The 24,796-nt window shown below is 49.5% G+C and overlaps 3 protein-coding genes across 3 annotated transcripts in view; 1 reads left to right on the top strand and 2 right to left on the bottom strand.

Annotated features, from left to right (window-relative positions):
• Nucleotides 1-1,295, bottom strand: part of pld1b (phospholipase D1b) — a 36,421-nt gene extending 35,126 nt beyond the window's left edge. The window contains exon 1 of the mRNA XM_040127572.1: nt 1,169-1,295. The gene's annotated coding sequence lies outside the window, so the exon portion shown is untranslated. The remainder of the gene's footprint in view (nt 1-1,168) is intronic.
• A 5,210-nt stretch (nt 1,296-6,505) lies between these two features.
• On the top strand, nt 6,506-15,554 carry mynn (myoneurin). Its single transcript, XM_040127571.1, has 10 exons — nt 6,506-7,007; nt 7,606-7,665; nt 8,955-9,228; nt 9,339-9,768; nt 9,811-10,306; nt 11,128-11,287; nt 11,468-11,646; nt 11,903-11,995; nt 13,019-13,144; nt 13,383-15,554. Exons 3-10 carry the CDS (start codon nt 8,963-8,965, stop codon nt 13,790-13,792), a joined length of 2,160 nt encoding a protein of 719 aa, XP_039983505.1. The 5' UTR covers nt 6,506-7,007; nt 7,606-7,665; nt 8,955-8,962; the 3' UTR covers nt 13,793-15,554.
• Nucleotides 15,555-17,230: 1,676 nt separating this feature from the next.
• lrrc31 (leucine rich repeat containing 31) lies at nt 17,231-24,689 on the bottom strand. The gene is made up of 10 exons (XM_040127220.1): nt 24,510-24,689; nt 23,240-23,431; nt 22,483-22,626; nt 21,202-21,375; nt 20,632-20,796; nt 20,165-20,347; nt 19,446-19,613; nt 19,089-19,253; nt 18,293-18,448; nt 17,231-17,965 (listed from the first exon to the last, which is right to left on the bottom strand). Exons 1-10 carry the CDS (start codon nt 24,640-24,642, stop codon nt 17,592-17,594), a joined length of 1,854 nt encoding a protein of 617 aa, XP_039983154.1. The 5' UTR covers nt 24,643-24,689; the 3' UTR covers nt 17,231-17,591.
• Between the last annotated feature and the right edge of the window lie 107 nt (nt 24,690-24,796).

Below are 24,796 nucleotides of genomic sequence, written 5' to 3'. Positions count from 1 at the left end.
TTTTTTACACATTTAAGAAGAAGTGTGACTATCGTCACCTGCGCTCGGTCGACCGATAGAAACCGAAGTTGCTCACGTGGTAAGCGGTGCAACATGTTTTATTTTTGTGTGCAGACCTTAACTGTAACATTTACGCAGTGAGCTCACAGTTTCCTGTGTATTAGGTCCGACTCATCAGCTAAACCACTGCAGTCTGATACAAACAGTCCCGTGATAAATCCTCCCCCCCTGGGACCAAAGCGTTTTTAAAGACAGGCGATAAACCGGGGCGTCTCTAGCATTTTACTCGAGCGGGGGCAGGGGCCAAATAACAGAAGCATCTCAGCGTAACACAGCACAGCTCGACGGCACCTCCAACACTGATCAGGCGGGTGTCCCTAATAAACTGACACGGGAGCGTACATGAATGGGATTCCCGGGAAAACAGGTTTTGCCTGTGAGTGGGGACCCAGAATCGCTCGTGCCAGAAGCAGTGAGTAGGTAGAGACACTACTCAGGAACTGGAATTTCACGGTATGTGAAGCTGTCACGCAAGGTTGGGTAGGGTGGTGGTGGTGTGCGTAGAGGCTGTGTGATGCACTGGCTGATTTGGAGGAAGTGGTTTTGTTGGTGGTTTGGCTGCAATCTAACCAGGAGGGTAAGAAAAATAAAAATAAAAATAGGAAATAGGCCAGCAGAGTGATACACCAGCCCACGGCCGACATGCTGCTGCTGCTGCTGCTGCTGACACACTCCTAGGTGCGGGTCTGACCCGCTCCGATCCTGCTCCGAGGAGACCTCCGCGAACCTGCCTCCGGGCACCGGGTTCGGCTCGGTGGGTCATGGACTTTCCCCATCGGTGACCGGCGGCTGGCACCCTCCCACTGCGACCCAGCCCTCGGCACCGGGATGCTCTGCCCGGCCGCCGCAGCGGACGGGTGCCTTCACGTGCCAAAAAAACACACCCACCACAACACCGACGCATCGACAATCACGCACAAAAACTTTGCGCGCGGCGTCAAGATGACCACTAATTGCGCATTTGCGCACCTGCGCCGCCACGCGGCAAACTTTACCGGACAATAAACAGAGCGAAACCCCACAGACACAGACACGTGAGCTACCGCGGGACGACCCGCGCCGCTGAGCAGAAAAACGAAGCGAAGTGTGAATATCATATCCTCCCTACCTCCTGCTGTGAACTGAAGCGACGGCAGCCGGCGGTTCGAGTGTGCGGAGGCGCGGCGAGCGGGCGGCCAACACCTCCGGGAGGGTGAGCAGAGCAGAGCTGCGGCCGCCGACACGGGACTTCACGCCGTTCTGCCTTCAGAATAAAATCCCCGAGGAGCAGGAGAGCGAGCCCTCCCCTGGGGGGGTGGGGGTTCATGAAGGCTTATAGGCCTACATCAAGTCAAGTGTTCTGCGGACTGTTCATTATTCATTTGCCTGATTTACTTAACGTAGATGCAGAGATTTTACTAAGAGCCCCGAGTCAAAGGTGATTTGGGGCCATACAGTCAAAATGAAAGATGACTAGACCGGACTGTGGCTGCAGGAGTGACTCGCACTCGAGTTCTCCACAGTAGCTAAGTGAACTGATGCAACGCGCCGCACAAACTCTGCAGTGGATCAAGTCAGCGACACCGAAGCCCAGGCGCAGCCGCGGCTGACCCAGCTGTGGGGCGGGCAGCTGTCGGCGAGAAACGTCGCTAAACCATGGGTGCGCCGGGACTGACGGTGATCAGCCTTTAATTTGAAGGGTGAATCGCCTCACTTCCGGACGGCCCTCTTGTCTCCCTCCAACTTGATGCGGCTGATCGGAGCCAGCGGTTTCCTCTGCTAGACCACGCCTGCAGATATAGTTCATCTGTAATCTGTGATAAGTTTTGAGAGATACCAAGCATATGAGTGTGTGTGCGTGCGCGCGTGTGCGCGTGTGCGTGTGTGTGTACACATATATTCATAGAGAGAGACAAAGATACGTGTCTGGGGTTTTATGCAAACTCACGCAGACGTGCAAGTAGACGGAGTGAATCATGAAAATCTTCCTCGCTCCGCAGGGAGAGGCTGACGTCTGCCATCAGCTGGACCACACAATCGATCCGCCAGGGGCTCCGTGGTTACGGGGGGTGCCTGGTCTCAGAGTGGATGCGGGTCAGCTGTGTGCTCCAGTGGCCTTCCAGGGACATGACGGGCGAGATTTGGTCCTCACGTCTCCACGTTGGAGTCTGGGGTCGACAACCGGAGGAGACGGGACGGGGCAGGAAGCCGTCCTGGTGTAAGCAAAGGGGTCAAAACATGCAGGGTCGTTTAGCAGCCGGTCCCGAACTAAGAGCTGGATAGTTCCCTTCGATGCAATGGATGGTCAAGCACGAGTGTAACCAACGATATGAGTAATCCCCGCACCGGCTCAAACAGAGTCACTGTCAACCTTATTAGCTGCAGCCTTTGGGTCAGGGAGCTGTGACAACGGTCCAAGAAAATGTTGGGGAATGGGAACTTCTCTTTCCGTGGGCAAAATCCATCTGCTGAGGAAGATCGTGTGATATGGTCAAAAGCTCCAGAACAGTTTCTAGATGGACCCCGGGTAAAGTAAGGGGAGTACAATCTGTAACTGAATGTGTGTAGTGTCGCTGTGAATATCTGTCACATACAGGCTACTGTATGTCCTGATATGGACCCGAGGTGGAGCAGCTGTCTCCAGGATAACAACTCACTGGGATCTGGGGAAAACTAAAGAGAACGAGCACAGCGACTATAGTTTATATACAGTGATCCAGTTCCAAATAGTGTAATTGTGAGGCACAACTGGTAGAAGTGACTGTTCTAACCAAACCCCATGAAAACTCTGATCCAGAAAAGGCAGGACTCGCGTAGAACAGGGGGCCTGCAGACAGGCGGACGGAGGCACCAGGCTCGTCCAGGACCCATCGGGAGCCTCCCGCCTGCTGTGCGGCCACTGTTATCAGTTACCAGGCAGTTGAACCGCCTCGCATTCCAGCACACGCTCCCTCCGTTTCTCTTCCTCTCTCTAGTCTCAATAACCACACGCACGCACGCACGCACACACGCACGCACACACACACACACACACACACACACACACACACACACACACACAGAAACCACCACATTCAAACAGACCCGTCGGACGCCTGGAGGCATTTGTTTACATGGGCACGCGGCACAGACACCGACGCACGAGAGCGCAGCTGGAGCAGCGAGCAGGAACAGAGGTGTCGGGGCGGACGAAGCAACAGGACTTAACGCAGTTGAGTCCACTTCTTCCCGCTCAGATAATAATGATGAACTCAGGGTAATTAGAACAGGGCCGCGGTGTGTTGAGAGGCTGCTCTTCAGCTTCGCGATTACTGGACCAGCTGCTCAAATCCCCGTCGTTTTTTAATCGTGTTTCGTGCTCGGCGTCACCTCCGCTCACTATTTGCATGTTCAGCTTTTCTCCGTGCCGAGACGATGCGGCGGCGAAGACGAGGCGGACGCGTCCACGCCAAACCGACGCAGAGCCGCGGTCGCCACTGGTGAAGAGAGACGCAACACTGAGGCGTCTGCACCCGGATGCCGGACTTCTACACTCGTGGGAAATGTTTCGCCCACTTTTGCTCAAGCGACAGGTCCGAACACTTGTCCCGCCGCCGGTCTTTTCGTGGGACGCGGCTCATCGCTGCAGGTCGTTGAACCCATGGCTGGATTCTACTTCTGGCCGTGTTGCAGGTCGACCTGCCGGCGGGGCTTTGGACCCGGGTTTCCTTTTCACGTCTTCCAGTAGCACAAAATGCAGATTCCTGCTTTTCGGTCACTCTGAATGCGAGTACCCTCGAGCCGCTCTCCGCTCCCGCCTGTGTCGGAGCCGTCACGCCACACGGTCTGCGCTGTAAGCAGAAAGTCTCCTCCGTTAGAAACTATTACCGCCAACGGGCTGCAGCTGTGACCGCTGAACATACGCATAGTGTGAGAAAAACAATGGATATTTTGGGATGTGTTTAGGTCTGGTCGTCGCTATAGTCACGACCGTTTGCTTTTACTTTGGTGACGGGAAGTTGCACCTTCCAATCTAATTAAACTTGCACCTTTTTAAATTGAGATCGCAGACAAACTGTACAAGAGTTTATGCCCTTCGCCAGCTGAAGCCTATCAATTAAAATAATAACATGAGTGAATGTTGACCTGTTTAATTACAGATTTACATAATTTTATACCTTTTCGCAGTGAATAAAAAACATAAGGTGATTTTTGTCTCAAAATGGATATCAGCTTTTTTTTTTTTTTTAAACGTATGTTCATACAGTTTCAACAATAACACCACAACATTTTCCTGATATAAAACAAATGATTGGTTGATAAGAGATTGTTAATCTGCATCCTCCCGCCTTTTTCAGGGTCACATTACTCAGATGTTAGCGAGGGTTTCCCTCCCATAACCTGCATGTACAGTGCACACGTGGTAGATACAGGTGATACCAGTGATACCGGTGACACAGGTCATACAGGTCGTAGATACAGGGGACACAGGTGATACAGGTGATAGAGGTGATACAGGGGACACAGGTGATAGAGGTGATACAGGTGATACAGGTCGTAGATAGAGGTGATATCGGTGACACAGGTGATAGAGGTGATACAGGTGATACAAGTGATAAAGGTCGTAGATACAGGTGACACAGGTGACAAAGGTGATACAGGTCGTAGATACAGGTGACACAGGTGATAAAGGTCGTAGATAGAGGTGATATCGGTGACACAGGTGACAAAGGTGATACAGGTCGTAGATACAGGTGACACAGGTGATACAGGTGACACAGGTGATACAGGTGATACAGGTGATACAGGTCGTAGATACAGGTGACACAGGTGACAAAGGTGATACAGGTCGTAGATACAGGTGACACAGGTGATACAGGTGACACAGGTGATACCAGTGACACAGGTGATACAGGTCGTAGATACCGGTGACACAGGTCATACAGGTCGTAGATACAGGTGACACAGGTGATACAGGTGATAGAGGTGATACAGGTGACACAGGTGATACACGTGACACAGGTGATAGAGGTGATACAGGTGATAGAGGTGATACCAGTGACACAGGTGATACAGGTCGTAGATACCGGTGACACAGGTCATACAGGTCGTAGATACAGGTGACACAGGTGATAGAGGTGATACCAGTGACACAGGTCATACAGGTCGTAGACACAGGTGACACAGGTGATACAGGTGACACAGGTGATAGAGGTGATACAGGTGATACAGGTGACACAGGTGATACACGTGACACAGGTGATAGAGGTGACACAGGTCATACAGGTCGTAGATACAGGTGACACAGGTGATAGAGGTGATACCAGTGACACAGGTCATACAGGTCGTAGACACAGGTGACACAGGTGATACAGGTGACACAGGTGATACAGGTGACACAGGTGATACAGGTGATACAGGTGATAGAGGTGATACCAGTGACACAGGTCATACAGGTCGTAGATACAGGTGACACAGGTGATACAGCAGCAGCATTTCTCCACACAGGAGGTGAGAGGACTATTGTTTGTTCACCCAGGTCGCACTGTCACTGTTGTGTGACCACAATGCTGCAGCATGTTTATTTCATTGACAATTGCTGTCCAGTCTTCCAGTGGTACAAATTCATCTGGGATTTTGTCCAGGTGTTTAAAAAACACTCTTTTATCTCATCCGTTATTTAACAGATCGTCCCATTGAGATCACGATCTCTCTTTTAACGCGAGAGGCCTTGGGTACAAGAGTACAAGTTTTCGCTTTTCGTACAACGGTTGCAGCTCAAGGTGCTGTACCCATTAGGAAAATGAGACAATGAAACGACAAGCAATAATAAAACAGCAATGGGGAGATTTGAAACAGGTATATAACAGTTTAAGTCAAGTAAAAAACCAGAAGTTGAATTTAAAAAGTGATTAAAATGCACAATAAACCTAAATAATGAATAATGGAGGAGGCGGTTAATTGAAGGCCAGTTTGTGTAGGTAGGTTATTTTAACCAGACTTCCAATGCCCTAGAAATAACCAATATTTAATCCCTAAACACTTGTCAGGTGCATGTGGTTGAAATGAAACCATTTCCCGGCGTAGGACAGGGAGGCTTTGATCTGTTCAGCCCCTGAGTCCATTAAGACCATTAAAACGTTCCCTTCCTGCCAACGGCAAATGCGGATGCGGGATGTCGTCCTGCTCCCGCTCCCTTCTACAATCAGAGCAAGGGCAGGGGAGAAGATTTACCGACTGAGGTTCCCTGGGTGGCAGTCTGCCCCTGCAAAACTGCCGACATCATGCTCCTGGTGCACATTAATGAGACCAATTTGAAAAGCGCTGGGGTGGGTTTTGATGATTTCATTTTTAGGCCACAAAAGTGAGATTAAATGGCAAACAGAAGAAGAAGAAGAAGAAGAAAGGCAAACAGCACCAGCAACCCAAATGAGATTAAACATAAGACAGTGGAATTGTGGATAGTTAACGAGAGCGGGATAATAACACGAGCAAGCCGGGATGTGGAGGGACGCAGAGAAGATGAAGGTGTTTAATCCTTCAGCTCTCTTATCTCCCCATTAAAATCCACCTTTACAGCATTAAACCCCTCTGGCTGTCACGAGGATTGCCCACGAGTCCTGGGGAAGACCATAAATCAGACTGACCCAGTAGCGAAAGCAAAACCCCTTGCGGAGTACTTTCAGCCTCAGCACACCAAGTGTGAGTGGAGGGGCTTTGGACGTAGAGGAACGGCTAAACTTGATCGTTTGAACTATTCGCACCAATCTATCTGACAAGAAACCTCAACAAGACCTCCAGGAGATCCGAGGGTTCAACTCTGTGGAGATCTCCTCCTCGCGTTGGCGATCAGACCTCGGGAGGTTTAATCGCAACCTACCTCCCGTCCGCTGTCCGGGCGGGGAGGTGTTCATCTCGACCTCGGAGCGAACTCTCGCGAGAACCACCGACGTCACGGGATAATGGCTGGAGATCGCGGATATTAGAAGGTACTTTTCTGCTTTTATTTACTTTGCTCTGGATCAAATTAGTGCAGTTGCTCGAGCAGTTTAACGCGACCGATTATATGTGCGCGTTCGCTCGTGGACGAAGTAAGATTTCCTGGCATTTAGTGCCAACTTACGTCGACACCGCCGGTACAAACCGTCAAACCTTCGAAATAAGAGCACAATGTTTTCCGCGCTTTTTGCCACTACGAAAACAGTTAGCTTCGGCCTGGTAAACTCTCCGCCCTTGTCGGACGCTAAAGTGCTATGACCGCTTCCGAGGCGGCTTGTGCGGCCCGCCGGGGATTCACAAATCGGCGTGCGGCGACAAACAACCGCCAGAAGTCGTTTCGACCTACCTACGACACCGCTGCTAGCGTTAGCCGGACCCGAAGGCCTGCTCAGGAAGCAGGCGGGAGCTTTTATTTTCCAAAACTGCTTCTCCATCTCACCTGTCAAGGTTGCTGATTCAGAGGATTATATCTCTTGATAAATGTTTATTTTTGACAGTAAATCGTTACTAGGTCTGTTATTACGCCCCGTGGGTCGCTCCCCCACACGTTCCCATACACCCTTTTTCATTCCTAACTATCCCCAACAGAGAATAAGAGGAGCTGAAGCTGTGTCTCAACTTCTCAACATCACTGATACACTACTGAAAGTAAGTTTTTGTTTCTATAATGTTCATTTGAAAGATTATTTTTTCCCCTGTGCTATGGGGCCATTTGTTTATATAATTTAAAATTTAATTGAAAAGTTCTGTTTCTATGCTCTAGCTCGGACATTGGATTTTCACCAGGTGAGTGAGTAGTGTAAACAAACTGTTTAATTTACAGGCACTTTGAATGTAGTCTGTTTAATTCAAGGCCTGAACAGACATTAAATACTCTTAAATGAAGCACTTCAAGACTTCAAGGGATGTTTCTTACTTTCAGCACAAAAAGACCAAACCAACAACGGGGAAAAAAACCCCCAAAACAAGTGTTATCTGTGAATCCAAAGCAGAGCTGCAACAATTAATCAATTCGTAGATTGACAGAAAATTAATCTGCAACAATTCTGACAATCGATTAATCATTTCAATCGTGCTTCAAGCAAAAATTCCAAACATTTTCTGGTTAAAGCTTCTCAAATGTGTTGATTTGCTGCTTTTTCTTCATCATAACGGATTGTAAACTTGATATTTTAACTGTTTGTTGAACAAGACAAGCTATTCAAATACATCATCTTGGGCTTTGGGAAATTAAAACGGGAACCCTTCGCTATTTCCTTACATTTTATGGAAAAACCAATTAACTGAGAAAATAGTCGGCAGATTAATCAGTAATGAAAATAATTGTCAGTTCCAAAACCTGTTAAAGACACATCAGCGGAGACGCACTGTTGGACCAAATGTGATTAATTCGCCACTGAAAATAGCTCCTGAAAAATGCAACCATTTGTTAAAAACAGTGGATGTCCTTTTTATTTATTTATTTATTTATTTTATTTTAAGAAATTAAAGTATATATTTGTGAGCCCTCTCCAAAGATTTACGTCTTCAGTAGGAACCAGTGGGCTCGGAGCTGAGAGCCACAGACAAGAGGAGAGGAGTCAGAAAGTGTTGAGAGACGAACTGTTTGGTCTTTTCATGGGATTTGTTGACAGTAAGAAAAGAAAACACACAACGGTAACTTGTCTTGGCCAATATGTATTCAAAAAGCCTTAATGCGTTAAAACCATAGAGTTAGATGTCTCGTAGCAGCAGTAACTAAAATATATTGTTTTCCCTTTTGAAACGAGGCCAGTGTGACGTGCAGAGTTGCATTTAAAAAGGCTCATGAGGCTGATCGCTCAGCGCCTCCCAGAGGACAACAGCTCATACAGGGAGAAAAAAAGAACTGAGTGCACCTCTCCATACAAATGAAAGAAAAACTGACATTAATGTTGACTGTCTCCGTTGTCAAACAGCAGCAGAGATGACTCATGTCACCAATCACGGGAAGCTGCTCTTGCAGCGTTTACATGAGCAGCGGGAGATGGACTTCTTGTGTGACATAACCATAATGGTGAGAGATGTGGAGTTCAGAGCTCACCGCAACATCCTGGCAGCCTTCAGCAAGTACTTCTCCTCCCAGGCTGAAAAAGGTCAAGACGTCACGACCTTGGACCCCGACAAGGTCAGCCGCTACGCTCTGGAGAAGCTGCTGGAGTTTATCTACACTGGGCAGATGAACCTCAGCAGGTAAGGCTGCTTTTAGTAAAGGCTGTGGTGGTGTTTTGAAGAGAATTCGAATAAACTAAATTATTTTTCAGCAAACTTACTGAATAGACTGATGATTTTCATGGTTTCAGCACCAGACAAGCAGCCGTACGTCGAGCAGCTGTGTTCCTGGGAATGTCCGAGGCCACAAAGTATCTGGAGGAAATCCCCCACTCGTCCGAGCCCAGCGAAACGTCGCAGTCAGAGGCGGATAAAGAAGCTGGTCTCTCTCCTCCCACTCCAGCCTCTCCTGGCAGCCCCAGCTCCCCAGTTCCCCTGTCTATCGTCTCTGTTGCAGGGGACTGGCATGAGGAGGGGAAGGATGGCAAAGGGCAGGAGGATGAGACCAAAGAAGTAGATGTGGAAGAGGGAGAGAAAAGCGATGAAGACTACACCCCCACAACGCCAAAGAGCACTGGGCGCGGACCGGGCAGGAAGAGAGGAAGGCCTAAGAGTTTCAGTAGCGAGCAGGCGGAGCCCAGCAGCTCGGCCGATGGCCCCCCAAAAACCCAGAGCTACAGGGGGAGGGGGAGGGGGAGGGGGAGAGGCAGAGGGAGGGGCAGGGGAAGAGGAAGAGGAGGTCTGAAAAGTGAAGCTCTGTCTTTAGAAGATTCCGACACGAGTGTGAAGGACGCCGGAGACACCTCCGCAGACTGGAGCCCCTCGCAGGAGGACGACTCTCCGGCCAAGAAACCTCGACTGAGCAGCGGAGAGGGACGCAGAGGACGAGGCCGGGGGAGGGCAAGAGGCAGAGGGAGGGGCCGGGGCCGAGGCCGAGGCAGGAGGAGGAGGTCCAGGTCCAGGGAGGACGGAGAGGAGAGCGGCTCTGTGGGGGCTGATGACGAGGAGGAGGAGCTGGGGGAGGTTGGGGAACAGGATCCGTCAGAAATGGATGAGCTGTCGCTGTCGTGCACCGAGTGCAACAAACTCTTTAAAGATGCCAGCAGCCTGCGCCGACACGAGAAAATCCACAAGGGGCTGAAGCCGTTTGTCTGCATGTTCTGCTCTAAAACTTTCAGACAAGCCACACAGCTGAAAACACACCTGCGCATACACACAGGTAAGCTGAGTTTCGAATAATATCTCACCCCTCGGGGGATTTCATTAGAGCGCTAATTCAGTCAGCTGATTATTATTGTCACTGCCAGTCAACCTGTCTGTTACTGTTTTCACATTTACGGATTAATCATTTAGTTCACGACGAGTCGGAAAACGCTGTCCTCTAGAGCTGAAATGATTCGTCTGTTAAATGATCAGTCAGTCGACAGAAGAGTCATCGGTAAGTATTTTGACAAGCGATTGACTGACCCGGTCGGTCTTAAGGCAAAAATAGTGAAAGCACAAGCAGCGGTGCAACGTCATACAGCAAAGACCATGTACTTAAAGAGTAAAGCGATTCTTATCCTGTAACTACTCCACATTGATGAGAGGACGAGATGCACCGGGATCTTTCTGGTTCAGCCCAGCAGGCGATTGACCGATTGATCACATTGTACGTCTTGATTAATCCGACCAGCACGTCACGATGTCGGGTTTAAACATAAAAACCAAACCCTGAGTTTTTACACGTGGGGTAAAGGAGATCCGCAGTAATCCCCTGCTGGACGCACGTTTTACCCAGTAGCGTGCACCAAGTGCCAGATATTTAAAGTTCATATTAACCAGCTGGACTCGTATCATCGATGGATCAGCACGAGGTTGTTTAGTGAGCTCCACCTCTGCACCTGGGGGAAACCTTGTAATTCAACAGCTGACAAACTTTTTTCAGCACAAATCAAACACATAGAACATAGATTTAGAATTTTTTTTTTTTTTTTTCTTTCTTCACTAGTGTGGCTAAACCCTCCTCGTCTCCCATTTCCCTCGGGTGTGTCGTTGCAGGTGAGAAGCCGTTTTGCTGCTCCGACTGTGACAAGTGTTTTGCTCAGAAGTGCCAGCTGGTCGCTCACCGTCGGATGCACCACGGCGAGGAGAAGCCTTACACCTGCGAGCGCTGCGGTTTCAAGTTTGCTACCTCGTCCAACTACAAAATACACATCAGGTACAAGTGCTCAGAGAGAGAGAGAGAGAGAGAGTGTGTCGGTTCTGGAAGGTTACAAAAGTTGTCAGACACGGTCCTCCCAATTCTAATGTCTGAAAGGTGTGGGAAGGAATGAATTTTATATTATATTATTTTTAGACAGGGTTTGAATGTCTTACGAGGCTTGTTTGTTCTCTACAGACTGCACAGCGGGGAAAAACCGTACGTCTGTGACATCTGTGGTCAGGCGTTCGCTCAGTCCAGCACCCTGACGTACCACAAACGACGACACACCGGAGAGAAACCGTACCAGTGCGATCTGTGCGGCATGTCCTTCTCCGTTTCCTCCTCTCTCATCGCGCACGCGCGAAAACACACAGGTGAGACGGATTTGGCAGGGAAGAGGGAATGAGGGGACTGACCGTCAACCAGCTGGAATTTCGTAGAAGATTTGTTCTGGTTTCCTTCTGAAATGCTTGTCAGACTCAGACATTTAGCGGCCAAAACCTCTGGGCTTTTGGCTCAAAGCATCTCTGCGTTTCCTTTTGCTCGACACAGTTGTTAACGGCACTCCGTCTTTGTGTCACACTCCTGAATATGCTGTCGTATACGTGTGTGAACGTATTTCTGTTCTAGGTGAGACGCCGTACAAATGTTCTCAGCCAAAATGTGACGCGCGTTTTGTGACGTCTTCTGAACTGAAGAAACACATGCGACGACTTCACCCAGGTGAGTTCCCAGACGCTAGTCCGGGATTAAGACTTTATAGTTTTCTTTGCAGTACAACATTGAAAACAAAATATATTAATAATTCAGATGGAAATATAGAGCAATTTCTCAAGTTGATTCATACCCTGTGTACATGTTAGAGTAATATCATTTCTGTTTGAAGCACAGTAAATAGCTCAATAGGAAATAACTTGTTACATGGGGGGGGGCTGGGGGGGCAGCGGTGATGTCGTGACTACTACTACTACTACGTTTACGCAAACTTACCGTCACAAGAATAAGAGCAGTGACAAGTTGGAGGTAACGGTGAAAGAAAGAGAGAAGGAAACGGACCCGGAGAAAAGTTTAAGCTGAAATTTTTATCAAGAGAAAAAGACCTGACGGGAACTTTACCCTTGACTGTTGAGCAGGACCGCGCCAGGTGGGAAAGCCTCCAACTGCCTTTACGCTTCGACTTTTCAACGTGGAAGTCGGCGACGTTTTGCTCTGTCTTGATTGTTTGCAGGGCAAGATGGCTCCGATGTTGGTAATAAAGCAGAGCAGAGATCAAAAATCAACTGAAAAAGTGACATTAACATGACTTGCAGCTCACCGGTGACCCGCAAGCGTCGTGGATGAGATGGCGAATCCTGCTTCTCAGAGTCTTGTTTCTAGCTTTCCCAGTAGCAGCGGAAGAATCTGGCGAATATTCGAACATCAGAAACCGTTCAGTCGTTTTGTACCCGTCAAAACGACACGTTTCACTCCAAATAACGGGACATTGGTGGGGAAACGTGTGGGGAAATTTGTTAGTCTGCTTGGCTGTCGGGTTAAAGATCGTTGACCACGTGAGGTTCAGCTGTGACCAAGTATCTGAAGGTAGTGATCGCACGTCGAGCGCCCCGCCGATGGCGTCGCTTGCAGTGTGAAATCGGAAACACTGCCCCGCTCCGAGTGCGATGCGCTTAACGCGGTGATCGGAGAGGGCGGCGGTGAGATCTCATCTTTCTCGCACCGTGCTGTCTCTGTTTCCCGTCTGTACAGAGGGGAACACCGGTGTGCAGTGCCTGCTGTGTGGGAACCGATTCGCCAGCGTGAAGAACATGATCAAACACCAGGAGAAGGCCCACGCCGATGAAGTGCGGCAGCACAAGGAGAGAGCCAGAGCGGGTGAGCTTTTAGGCCGAGGGTGTGTTTTTAAGTGTGTGAGCCGCCATGGCGATGTTTCTATTTCATCGTTTTAAATCGATGCCAAACTCATGCGAACTTAGTCAGTGTCTCTCGTGTCCTCTTGTAGTGCATCGTTTGAGTGTCGTTAGTTACAGAATGAAGGTACGTTTCAGGTTCGGTTTCTGAGTCTGTGTTCCTGTGTGTGTGTGTGTGTGTGTGTGTGTGTGTGTCTGAGCAGTAGTCCTCCTGGCCTCCAGTCATCCCGTGGCCTTCGTCCAGAGCAAACTCTCCCAGGAAAACAAAGGGTTGGTGTCCATCCCCGAAGGTGAGCCACCAAACCCTGAACCTGCCACCCCCAACCCCAAAGCCACAGCTCCGTCCACAGACGCCGCCACCACCGAGGCCGACGCCGACGCCGCCACCACCGCCACCATCATCCAGGGCTTCAAGCCGGAGCCCACTCACCCCGCCATCACCACCGCGGACCAGGTGACCTTCGACGCCGACCAGGAGCAGCACATCAACCCGGACACCCTCCACGCCCTGGTGGAGCAGCTGCGGCCGCCGACCTCCCCGCCCGAGGGCCTGGAGCAGATCGTCATCATCAGGACAGTGGACACCGCCGAAAACAACCCTCCTCCGCAGTGAGGCCCGAGCCGCGGCGGGCGTCGGGCCTCACCGCAACCGAGCGTCTCACTTTTTAACACGCAAGCTACGTTCAGCCTGTGTCTGGATCAAAGTCGAGGCTCAAATTCCGCCTTTTGCCCCCTCGAAACAGACTTTAATGAACATGTGGCGACATGGAAGTGAAGGATAAATCTGGTTTATTACAACTTGGGTCTTATTTTCATAGTTATGTCCATCACCTTTACTAGTAATAAAAAAAAATCTATCTATCTTTTACTATCTATACTATTTAGCTATACTATCATTTAAACCAGAAGTCCGACTCAATGGATTTGCTGTTGTCTCCACACAAGGACAGGGCAGAAAGTTAGTTTGGAAAGAACAGAAATCTCAGCCCTCCTTACCATAGGAACTGTAAATTTAGTCCCTGGCGCCGCAAGAGTTCTCATAGCCCAGGAACTCTTTCAGGGCTGCATCTAACCGTTATTTTCGGCATCAATTCATCTGCACCTTGTTTTTCTCCATTAAATGTCAGTAAAGAGAAAAAAAAAAATCCATCCCACTTTCTCAGAGTCCAAGGTGACGTCCTGAAACGTCTTGAATTGTCTGACCAACAATCGAAAACCCAAAGATATTCAGTTTACTTTGACATAGGACAGAAAAACTGCAGATCTTAATATTTGAGGGGCCGAAAACAGCAACTCTTTGGCATTCTCGCTCGAAAAAGGACCTGAACGACTGATCGATTATCAAAACAGTTGCCCTCTTTTCTTCTTCTTTTCTGACGGTCAATCGATCCACTTCTCGATGTTTTTCTTATCTCAATCAAAGCTGAGGCTTTTTAATCAGTTATTAAATCTTCACTAGAGATGCACAGATCCAGCCTTCTGGTGCCAATACTACTGACCCCGATAAGAGGATATGACGTGACAGATCCACATTAGTCTCAGTGTCTGTTAATGTCAGACAGTCCACTGTTGCTGTTGTGTGCGTCCGCCCTCCGCACAGTCGTTTTTAGAAGAAGAGGAAAAGGTTCTGGGAGTTTTTGGTCAAAAGCAGGCTGCTTAATACAATCGGCGCTAAAAGGTGGAAATGTTCTGCAGAGTCTCAGCATCACTCCCCGTTTAGAGCCGTGTCTCGTTTCATCGCTCGGCTCCGATCAACATGTCATGTAACATCAGCGACGTCCGCTAGGAACCCGCTCTGTGCTCGACATTTCAGCTACAGGTAAATAACTAACAGGCGAAAAGAAAAAAAAGAAAAAAAAGAAGGTAATCAGACCTAAATGTTGATCAGATAAATGTGTAACGGGACAGCCAGTACAACTCTTACATTGTTTTAATAGATATGTATGTAGTTAGTAGGAGCCTCGTTATTGCCATGAGATATGATTTTTATTTATCATAAATGTTCACCTGTAAGTGTTTGACATGTGATGGTGGCTTTATTGATGTAAACACAGCCCTGTTAATGCAAACCGAGGTTTTTGATTCAGTGTAATATAGTTAGTGTTTTGTTTTTTTTAAAGCAGCTGTTTCAGGTCCTAGCAGAAATGTTGTTGCTTCAAGTTTGAAAACTGCATCGTATACAGTGTTTCTATCAACTTGAAAGAAGCTGTCTGTTTGTTTCATGTTTTCTTTTTTCTTTCTTTGTTTTTTTCTTTTTATTTTGGGTAAAATGTCTGCATTACTTGTACAGAAATGTGAATTGCATACAGTACACAGGTTCACTACTGTACAACAAACTGTAAAACAGAACAGGAAAAATAAAATAAAAAACAAAAAGGGACAATCAGATGTTTGTTTGTCTCAACTGGTGAGATTTCATAAGATTTTCAAACTGAAAACTTTGGCGCATTTATTGGTTCAAAACCCCTGAGATTCAGTAAGAGATGATGCTGAAAAGGTTCAGAAGATGACGGTTTAAACGTAATTGGAGATATTTATTTACGTCGGCACAGGTACAACAATGAATGAATGTAAACAGGGAAAATCAACTTGAAGTTCAGTTCCAGTATGGCACTGGGAACTTTTTTTTTTACACTTTATTGAGAAAATATTAGACAGTATTAAAAAAATTAACAACTAGAGAGGTTCACATCAAACAGAACCAGGAATTACAACATAAAACAAAAGGAAATCATGTTTTACATCAGTTAATTCGGTGTCTTGAGACTAATGACACATTCAGTGCCACTTTCTGATCAGGGGCCATTTAGAAACGGTTCATAGGCCGAAATCAATGCCTTCATTAACGGTTAATAAATCAGTTTTTAATTAATAACGCAGTTATAGATGTTGGGGTTCGCACCAGGCTTTTGAGTTTCGGTTTCCCTTTTTTTTTTTTTTGGCCCCCGCGAGACGCCATCCTCCGCCGTTGCCCCAGCAACTCGGACGCGACAGCGATAGAGGGCGACGGCTCGCGAAGCTGCCGCCGCGGAGGGAGGAAGGAGGAGGAGGAGGAGGAGGAAGAGGTTGACCGTGACCTTAGAGGACTAAAAGTCGGGTCCCGCACCTCGCGTTTCACGTGAGCAACAGCAAGCGAGCATTAGCAGTGACGCGCACCAACGCCTTTCCGAGGACTCGTCCCAGCGGACCCCGCACAGAGTCCGGCTCTGTGTGTGTGTGTGTGTGTGTGTGTGTGTGTGTGTGTGTGTGTGTGTGTGTCAATGGGCGGTTACACGTGGTTGGGTGTGGTCTCGGCTCCGCTATCTGCGGCAGAAAACCGCCGTTTCTTCAACGGCTCTTTCGCGACGCATGTCCCACCGAAAGCATCCGGCATCTGTGACGGAGGGCGCGCGACTCGGCGCAGGTGTTCGCGCAGGTAAATCGGTGAAGATTTACAGGTGAGCGCTCACACCTGTGTTCAGGTGAACACCTTAACTGGGACTTTTTCTTTTTTTTTTTTTTAGCTGTTTTGACATTTTATTCACAATTTGTGTATCAACAGGTCCGGATGTGAGCTACAATAACATACCAGGTGAGGGGGCCTCGGTGACCTTGCTGACCTCCTACAGGTGGGTAAAGTGGGGGGGGCCCCAAACCGTCGAACCCGTTGACCGCGTTTCCCTCCGGACGGACGGCACGTGGTGTTGGTTCCGTGTCAAACTCGCCCGTTTTTCCACCGAAGCTGGAGGAGAATTCAGCTCTGCGGTGTCAGGACCTGATGTCCGGGATCCTGCGGGTTTACATCTCTCCGTCACACATGCCAAAAAAAAAAAAAAAGTAAGATATCTCCAAATAACTCCAGCAACAGCCCAACAGACAGAGACTGGCTTCAAAAGAAACCGAGAAACTGACCAGAATGCGCACAAACATCAAAAGAAACTAAATAAATGATGCACGTGGGCCAAAAGAAGTCGGGAACTCGGAGGCTTGTGACGATAAAATAAACCTTCTGAACAATAAACTGTCTCTGATTGTTGCTTTTTTTGGGTTTGTTTTGCGTCCAAGATAAACGTCTGCACCCTGAGATTCAGTCGTCTCTACATTTAAATGTTTCCTGCGCAGATTTAAGGATGCACAACAAGGACTGCAGGGATTTAAGCCTGTCAAAGTGCATCGTGCACGAACGTGAAAACAGTTCAAGTGTTTCCTAAGTGCATCTATAAAAGTGGGCAATGATTCAATATTATCGGTTATCGACTATAATCCTTTTGGCCGGTACCAAAAAAAAAAAAGAAGCTTAGATCTGGATCAAACAATTACAAAACTATAAATGAGCGTTTACAGCAGCTCCTTCAGTTCGGGTGTCCTTCATTAGTGACACATGGCATCAGATTAGCAGCCTCCTCTACAAGGTCTCCGGGGTTTTTGGGTCCCTACTCCTCTGGGCTCTCCCCATCGGCCGTCTTACGTGACGACGCTGCGTCCGCGAAGTCTGGATCCCACTCCAGCAGGACGTTCCTCTCACTCAGGCAGCGGTGCAGCTGCCGTCGGCCCCGAGGGCCCGCGGTCCACCGCCGCGCCGCCAGCCGCGTCAGCGCCGGCAGTCGGGGCAGAGCGCGGAGCAGCGCCGGCAGCCAGGCCGAGCAGGGGGCGGAGGTCGAAGGTCGTAGGCTGAGGTCGAGGTCCTCCAGCGAGGCCAGACCTCCCGCCGCGAACAGGGCGGACCAGCCGTCGTCGCCCGCCGAGCCGTTGTAGGAGAGATCCAGCGCGCGGAGAGAGGACAGGCGTCCGCGGCCGCACGCTGCAGCTGCACAGGACGAAGGCAGAGGAGTCATCGCTGAGAATTCGTCACCGGCGATACAACACAATCAGGAGGAACTGGACCGGATTCCGGTGCTTTACGTGAGCATCTCAGCTCTGAGCGACTTTGTACTTTTCCTCTGTATTTCAAAGCGAAATGCTTTTCCTCTTCCTCACCTCTGTTTCTGCTTTGGTCTATTTTTTTTTTTCCAGCTTGGTGGAACTTCTTCCAGGTTTCAATCTAACACCACATCAAACTAACGGGAACAGCGAAAAAGACAAAAGCCCTCGCACACCTGAAGCACCAAATAAATGAACCGGAACTTTCCGTTACCCAGGTGACGCAGGTCGTCGCTGGAGAGCTCACAGCTGCTGAGGCGAAGCTCCAGGATGACCGCCGGCTGCAGGGCGTCCAGCAGCAGCGCTAAACGGCCGCCGACCGCCTTGCACCAGGACACGTCCACGCTGCGAAGGTACGGCACGGCCAGAGCTGAAACACGCGCACACGCGTCAATCAGGGAGGAAATGCCACGTTCAGACCTACCTGACGCCGTCCGGCCCATTTTGACTTCACACGCCCGAGCCCCTCAGACGTTTGCGTTAAAATGGACGTGGATAGTTGAAGGTGCGACGTTTTGCCGTGGGCCTTTGTCGGACGTCGGACTCACAGCAATAAACATTCGACTAAAAAAGGAAGCACTTCCCAACAGAATCGAATACCTGCGTTGTACAGATTCCGTGCGCTGTGCCAGGCTGCAGAGGTTAGAGCAGCACCGAGCCGCTGCCGCCTCCCGGCGCCGAATTCATCGGGAACTCGACGCACTCGTCCTCCTACCCACCTGTCTGCCAGGTGTGCCTTAGAGCCCTACGTAATTTAGTATTTAGAAAAAGGGGAAGTAGATCAAATAGGTTGTAAAACGTGTCGAATGACTGGATGACTTCCCTCCCCTCTGTTAAACTTTCCATTCTTTATTTCTCCCGTTTTGGTCCCTTGCTTTTGTACGCACAAGAGCTCGGGGGGGGGGGGGGGAATGCAACAAAAACGAGGCAGAGGCAGCGGACGCAGTGACAGCAGCACTGGTGCTGGTGGTAGTACCACCAGAGTGTAAGCATCAGCTGTGTCTACGTACCCAGCGCAGTCAAGGACTCCTGGGTGAGGCCGCAGCTGCTGAGCGGCAGGCGCCTCATCTGGGTCAGGGGGAGGGCGGAGACCAGCGGGGGGACCACGGCCCCCGCCTCCTTGTTGGACGACACGTCCAGCTCCGTCAGCGCCGGCAGAGCGGGGAGCGCCCGGGCTGGAAGCAAGGGGTCACATGACACGACTGCCGCAGGTACCTGCAGGTCCCCTCGAATCACCGGCATCGAGATGTGAGGGGACCGGCAGGTACCTGCGGCAGTCGTGTCAGTGCAGTCTGAGGTACGAGATTCACAGTCCACACACACACACACACACACACACACACACACACACACACGCGCAGACTCACTCAGGGCCTCCAGGTCGGTGTGTGTGAGACAGCACAGGTGAAGGTCGAGGCTCTCCAGGTGCGTGAGGTGAGCCAGGTGGGGGGCGAAGCGGTCCAGTCCCCCGGCCAGGCTTTTGTTACAGGACAGGTCCAGCTCTCGCACCGAGGGGAGGCAGCGGAGCGAACCACCTGCAGGACAGTTTGGGGGGGGGGGTTGAACTATGCCTTCAAGAATTATAGCGATTTATGGGCATCCTGGTTCCCTTGTGGTTAAAATGCAGACCTCGTACAGCAGCTGCAACATCCCTGATTCAGTTGCAGCCAGGGACCTTTGTTGAGACCCCGTGTTTTCCGTCTCAAATAAAGGCAAAATGCCAAAAAGTTAATGGCAAGCTATGTCGAACAGGCCATGTTTACAAGCCCTGGGCAACCAGTTATCTATGGGATGTCAGAACCCTTTTAACCCCCTTTAAACCCTGAATTACATTTGCAGGAAGTTTTTTTGTACACGAACAGTCACATGCGAAGGCGGCATTTTCCCCGTGTGGTGAAACAGTAGAAATTAAGTTATTACATAGATACAGACAGACGTGCGTACAGACACACAAGGCACAAAAACTACCCACTTAAATGCCAAAGAAAAAGATCCTGGGTAGAGGAGAGAGTATGTGGTGAAGAAGGGCAAAAAAATCCAGGGAAATAAAACAGAAATGTGCCTCGAAACAGTTGAGGTCTCCTACCGAGGGTGTCGAGGCCGTCCGTCGTCAGACCGCAGGCCTGCAGCCGAAGCCTGGTGAGGGAGGCGGCGTGGGAGAGGGAGGCGGCCAGTTCCCCGAAGCCGCCCTCGCCGGCGGCCTGCGTGAGCCGAGGGTTGCAGGAGACGTCCAGCACACTGAGTCTGGGGAGAGCAGACACCGTTCCCCCTGGGAGGACCAACCACCGTGACGCACGGCGGACGGTAAAATAAATAAACGAGAGTTTAACAGGCTTTGACGTAGCAGCTCCTTCATTTTATATTTACCTACTACACTTTTACGTTCCGCTTGCTCTCTCCACACCTCAGTATGGCCTAGCATTTACACAAGTTCTGTGGAGATGCTTCTGGGGCATCGTGGGAAATGTAGGAAATGACTACCTGAGGTAGGAGTGCCCTAGGCGGGCTGTCTCTATCTAATAACCTTAAGCTGGCGGAGGTCGACTTTCATACCCAGTGCGGCGGCATCGGCTGCGTCGAGCTGACAAGCCACCAGGTGAATCTCCCTCAGCGGGGGCTGCAGTTTGCCCAGCAGGCCTGGCAAGCCTCCGCCCCCGACGCCGCCGTTCCAGGACAAGTCCAGGATCTCCAAAAGGGGGACGCAGCCGAGGGCCTCGCCTACGGGGAACACACGGAGCTGAAAACTCGGATAGCGATACGACCGTTAGCAGACAGCAGATCTCCCTGCCGTCGCTGGCTGTGTGTGAGGATAGTGGCTGATACTGGGAGTCAATGATCAGGACTGGTTCATCATTCGATTGAAAACGTCCCGCCCAGTTCATTTCTTGGTGCAATTGTACGAAAAAACTCATGTAAATGAAAAATTGGGGATTTTAAATCAAATTTCTTTAAACTCTCACATATCTGTATCAGTATCAGCCTCAAAAATCCTGAATCGGTCAGGTTATAGATTTTTATGTAATTTTAGCATCAATATGGCGAAGTACTTTGATTTTTCAGGTATTTAATCTGCTGGACATAATAAGAAAAACAATAACAGTAATGGATTGTCTTTGGTCCCACCCAGTGCAGCCGTGTCCTCGGCGTTCAGCCTGCAGCTGCAGAGCCTCAACGTCCTGATCCCGCCCACGTGGTGGAGGTGCGAGGTCAGCGCCTTCAGACTCCCGCCGATCAGCTCGTTCCAGGAGACGTCCACCTCCTCCAGCTGGGGCTGGGGGAGAGACCGGAGCAGCGTCGCTGAGGGGGGGGGAGAAGTGCCGTCAACAGACGCGGAAGTCCGAAGGCCTCCGTGACGGCGTGAGCGATACCGGGAAGTGGAATTCATTTGAACATTTGTACCGGGTGCTTTTCCTACTGAGACATGTCATAAAGTGATGAAACGAAAAAGGCCCATTAACGCAGCTGTTCCAAACCTTTTCGACTTGTAACTGCTCCAAACAAAACTGTGTCAATGTGCGACCCCTCGTCAGTTAGTGGCATCAGTAGCATGGACTATTTTTGGGGCTTTTAAGGCCTTTATTAATTTATACAGTGTCAAGTAGCCGAGACACGGGGGGAGACCCACGTAGTGAGTCAGACAACTGAGGTCCAGGCGCGTTGCAGCTCTAGACGCGAACCCAGGCCTTGAGTCCACTGGTCGTGATCTGTTTTTTCTTTGCTTTAGTTGAATTTGAGTTGTCAGGGTCCCGAGGAAACCGAAGTTATCCAGTAATTCACAGTAAAAACAAGTCTCTAAAAACAAGCGCGGCTTTTTTTTTTTCTCTGTTGGTCATCTCGCGACCCCCTCCCCACGTGTAATGTATCTGTCTTAATCTGAAATTCGATGTTACTGCCTCCAGACCTGAGGAGTTCTCGGTGTAGCGCTCTGACCCAGGCAGCGTCTGGATTGTGCGCCGGAGGGCGCAGGTTTACGAGCTCGCCGGCTAAATTCGGACGCGGCTGATTTCATCGCGAATGCTCCAAGGAAACTTCGACGTGCTGGAAAAAAAAGGAACCCGGTGCTGAACGTTTCTTCCACCACTTTCTACAAATTGCTTGAACACACATTCACACAAGCAGCCTCCATTGCTGGATTTTGTTCTACACGTATCCACGATAAAGGTTTTCAGGCAGGTCCTACAAACAGACTTCACTCTTCTCCTCACCAACCTCATCACGTGATGTGAACTGTTTTTTGAAAAATCTTAATCCTAGAAATAGGTTGTGTTGTTTTTGACGTGTGGATGGATTAAGCTTTTTCTGATAAACTATTAAATACAAGCCCCTGGTACAGAATTGGCAGATTCGAATAAAGCATGTAAAGTGTGTGTGTGTGTGTGTGTGTGTGTGTGTGTGTGTTTGCACCTAGCTCCAGCAGGTCTGTAGCAGTCAGATCACAGTGAGCCAGACTCAGGCTCCTGCTGTCGGCTCTCTTCCCCAGCCTCTGAAGGAAAAGGCTCACTCGGCCCCAGCCGACGTCTCGCTCGCTCTCCGCTGCTTCTGCAACACCTGGAACACACACACACACACACACACACACACACACACACACACACACACGCCCTGATGAGGCACGGACTGGCGGGTCTTTTACAGTCCTCTGTACATACTTCTTTAATCTTCTTTGATCGTTTTCAAAAACACGAGACATCTTTGTCCCCCCGCGGGTCTCTAAGATAATTCTTTAGGGAACTGGTCCTGTTCTTTTGTCCACTCATACAGCTTATGCAGCAGGACCTGCTGGATCTATTGGCCTCCTATTTTCCTTTTCTACCTTGCTTTTCTCACAACTGCAGGGACCGGTTTGGGTTCAGGTGCGTTTCGGAGGAACGTTTGCTCCGCGGAGGGGTTTTTACCGCCGTGAAGAACGAGACGCCCTGTTACTTTAGAGCAAAAACGTGTTGTGAAAAAGGTCCAGATCCAGATTCCGATCCAGACTCACTGTGCTGTAAACTCTGGCTCAGGCCACAAACGTGATATTTTGCAACACTCCCTTAAAGGTAAAGTCCAATGTAAAGTCAATGGGAGTTTAGAGCCAAATTTTAACCTGGCAGGAAAAAGAAAAAAAAAAAAAAAAAGTGAAACATTGACTTGTTTTGTAAAAGAAAATTCAAAACCAAACCTGAGCTCTGTCCTCTCTCCTCTCTGCCCTCTGTCTCCCCGTCCTCGGGGATCCCCGTGCGGTCCACGGTTCGGGACAGGAAGCGTCCCAGCGGCTTCCTGTCCGAGGCCGGGCGTTTCCGGCGGATCTGACTCATGATGATGTCGAGAGGGTTGCGTTTCTGACCGCCGCCGTCCCGTCCACGCTGACCATCTGACCAACCGGAGACAGAAAACATTTCACCATTAACACGAGGACTAATTTATTGCAAATGCTATAATTCAAGGATATTTTTAAAGGTGTCTGTTCGTGGAAGCTCCAGCAATTAAGGGATTTTTATGCCTATGTGCATGTTTACAGGGTTATGAATGTTAAATTACGGTGAAAATACCCCTTAAAAGTCCAATAAATGACCCCTTAGTGACGGTCAGAGGTCGTTACTGCTTTTTCCTTGAATGGCCGAGGCTACGAGCTTCTCATTAAACCACCGAAGTATCATGAAGGTAATTTCACTGGCGTGTAGGAAGAACGAAAAGAAACCAAAATAAAAGAAAAGATTTTATCGATCCCTAGAGGAGGAACCAGGTGTCAGTCCGTTACAAGAGACAGAGCAGGTAAAGATAAAAGTGGACAGAAAACAGGATACAGGAACAGACCTAAACAGCAAATCAAAATTCAATTCATCCACATATACAGATAGAAAAGAGCAGGTAGGAAGGAAAGGCCCGTTTCCCTCCGAACTTCTCTTCCAGGTTTACTTCACATTAAGTGTTTGTCCACTTAAAGTTTAAAACCAATAAAGATATTTAACCAGAGGGTGAAGGACTGTTTTATTTGGCCTCACACTATGATGCGGAATCCGTCTCTTCTCCTCCATCTTTAACATTTTAAAGGATGGCTGTAGGAACTTACGTTACTTTGGTAACGCCTTACGTTACATCAGTACTACGATAATAGCATTTCCCTGAACGGGGGGGGGGCAAATCATTTAAAGTGTGACTTTAGTTTGGAAAAGGCAAAACCATGGAAGGGCTCGAACCTCAACTGGGGCCACTTCGCAGAACTGGGGCGTTAGTTCGGCTGAGATGTTTCTTCTGCAGAGGAAGAAGCAGCTCAAGGCTGGAGGGGCAAAAATCACCGTTTAAAAAGAAAAGAAAGAAAGAAAAGAAAAGAAAAGAAAAGAAAGAAAAAAGAAAAGAAAAGAAAGAAAAGAACTGTACTGTCGCAGCGCCGCAGACCCGCTGCAGAAGCGGCTCGTTCTCATTCGACCCAACGCCAGAGCTCGTCCTACCTGCAGGATCCATGAGCGGCTCCCGGGAGCTGAGCTCACTACCGAGGAGAGAAACCGGGTCAGTCGTCGCGGCGAAGCCCCCGCGTCTCGTCTCGTCTCGTCTCGTCTCTCTGTCGCTCCGTAATGTCCGCATTTACAACACTGCCCCCCCACCCGGTCTCACTTTGTCACCTGGGTGAGGACACGTCCCGTGCTCGTCAGGTGGCTCATCCCGGAAGTGAGGCAACACCTTCGGTAAACGCGAGTAGCAGCCTGAGCTCCAGTGCGTTCCTTCCAAGTCATTGATC

Source organism: Xiphias gladius, chromosome 5, assembly GCF_016859285.1.
Source record: "Xiphias gladius isolate SHS-SW01 ecotype Sanya breed wild chromosome 5, ASM1685928v1, whole genome shotgun sequence".
NCBI lineage: Eukaryota > Metazoa > Chordata > Actinopteri > Istiophoriformes > Xiphiidae > Xiphias > Xiphias gladius.
Note: the sequence above shows the minus strand (reverse complement) of the source record. Positions and strands in the feature narration are given on the sequence as shown.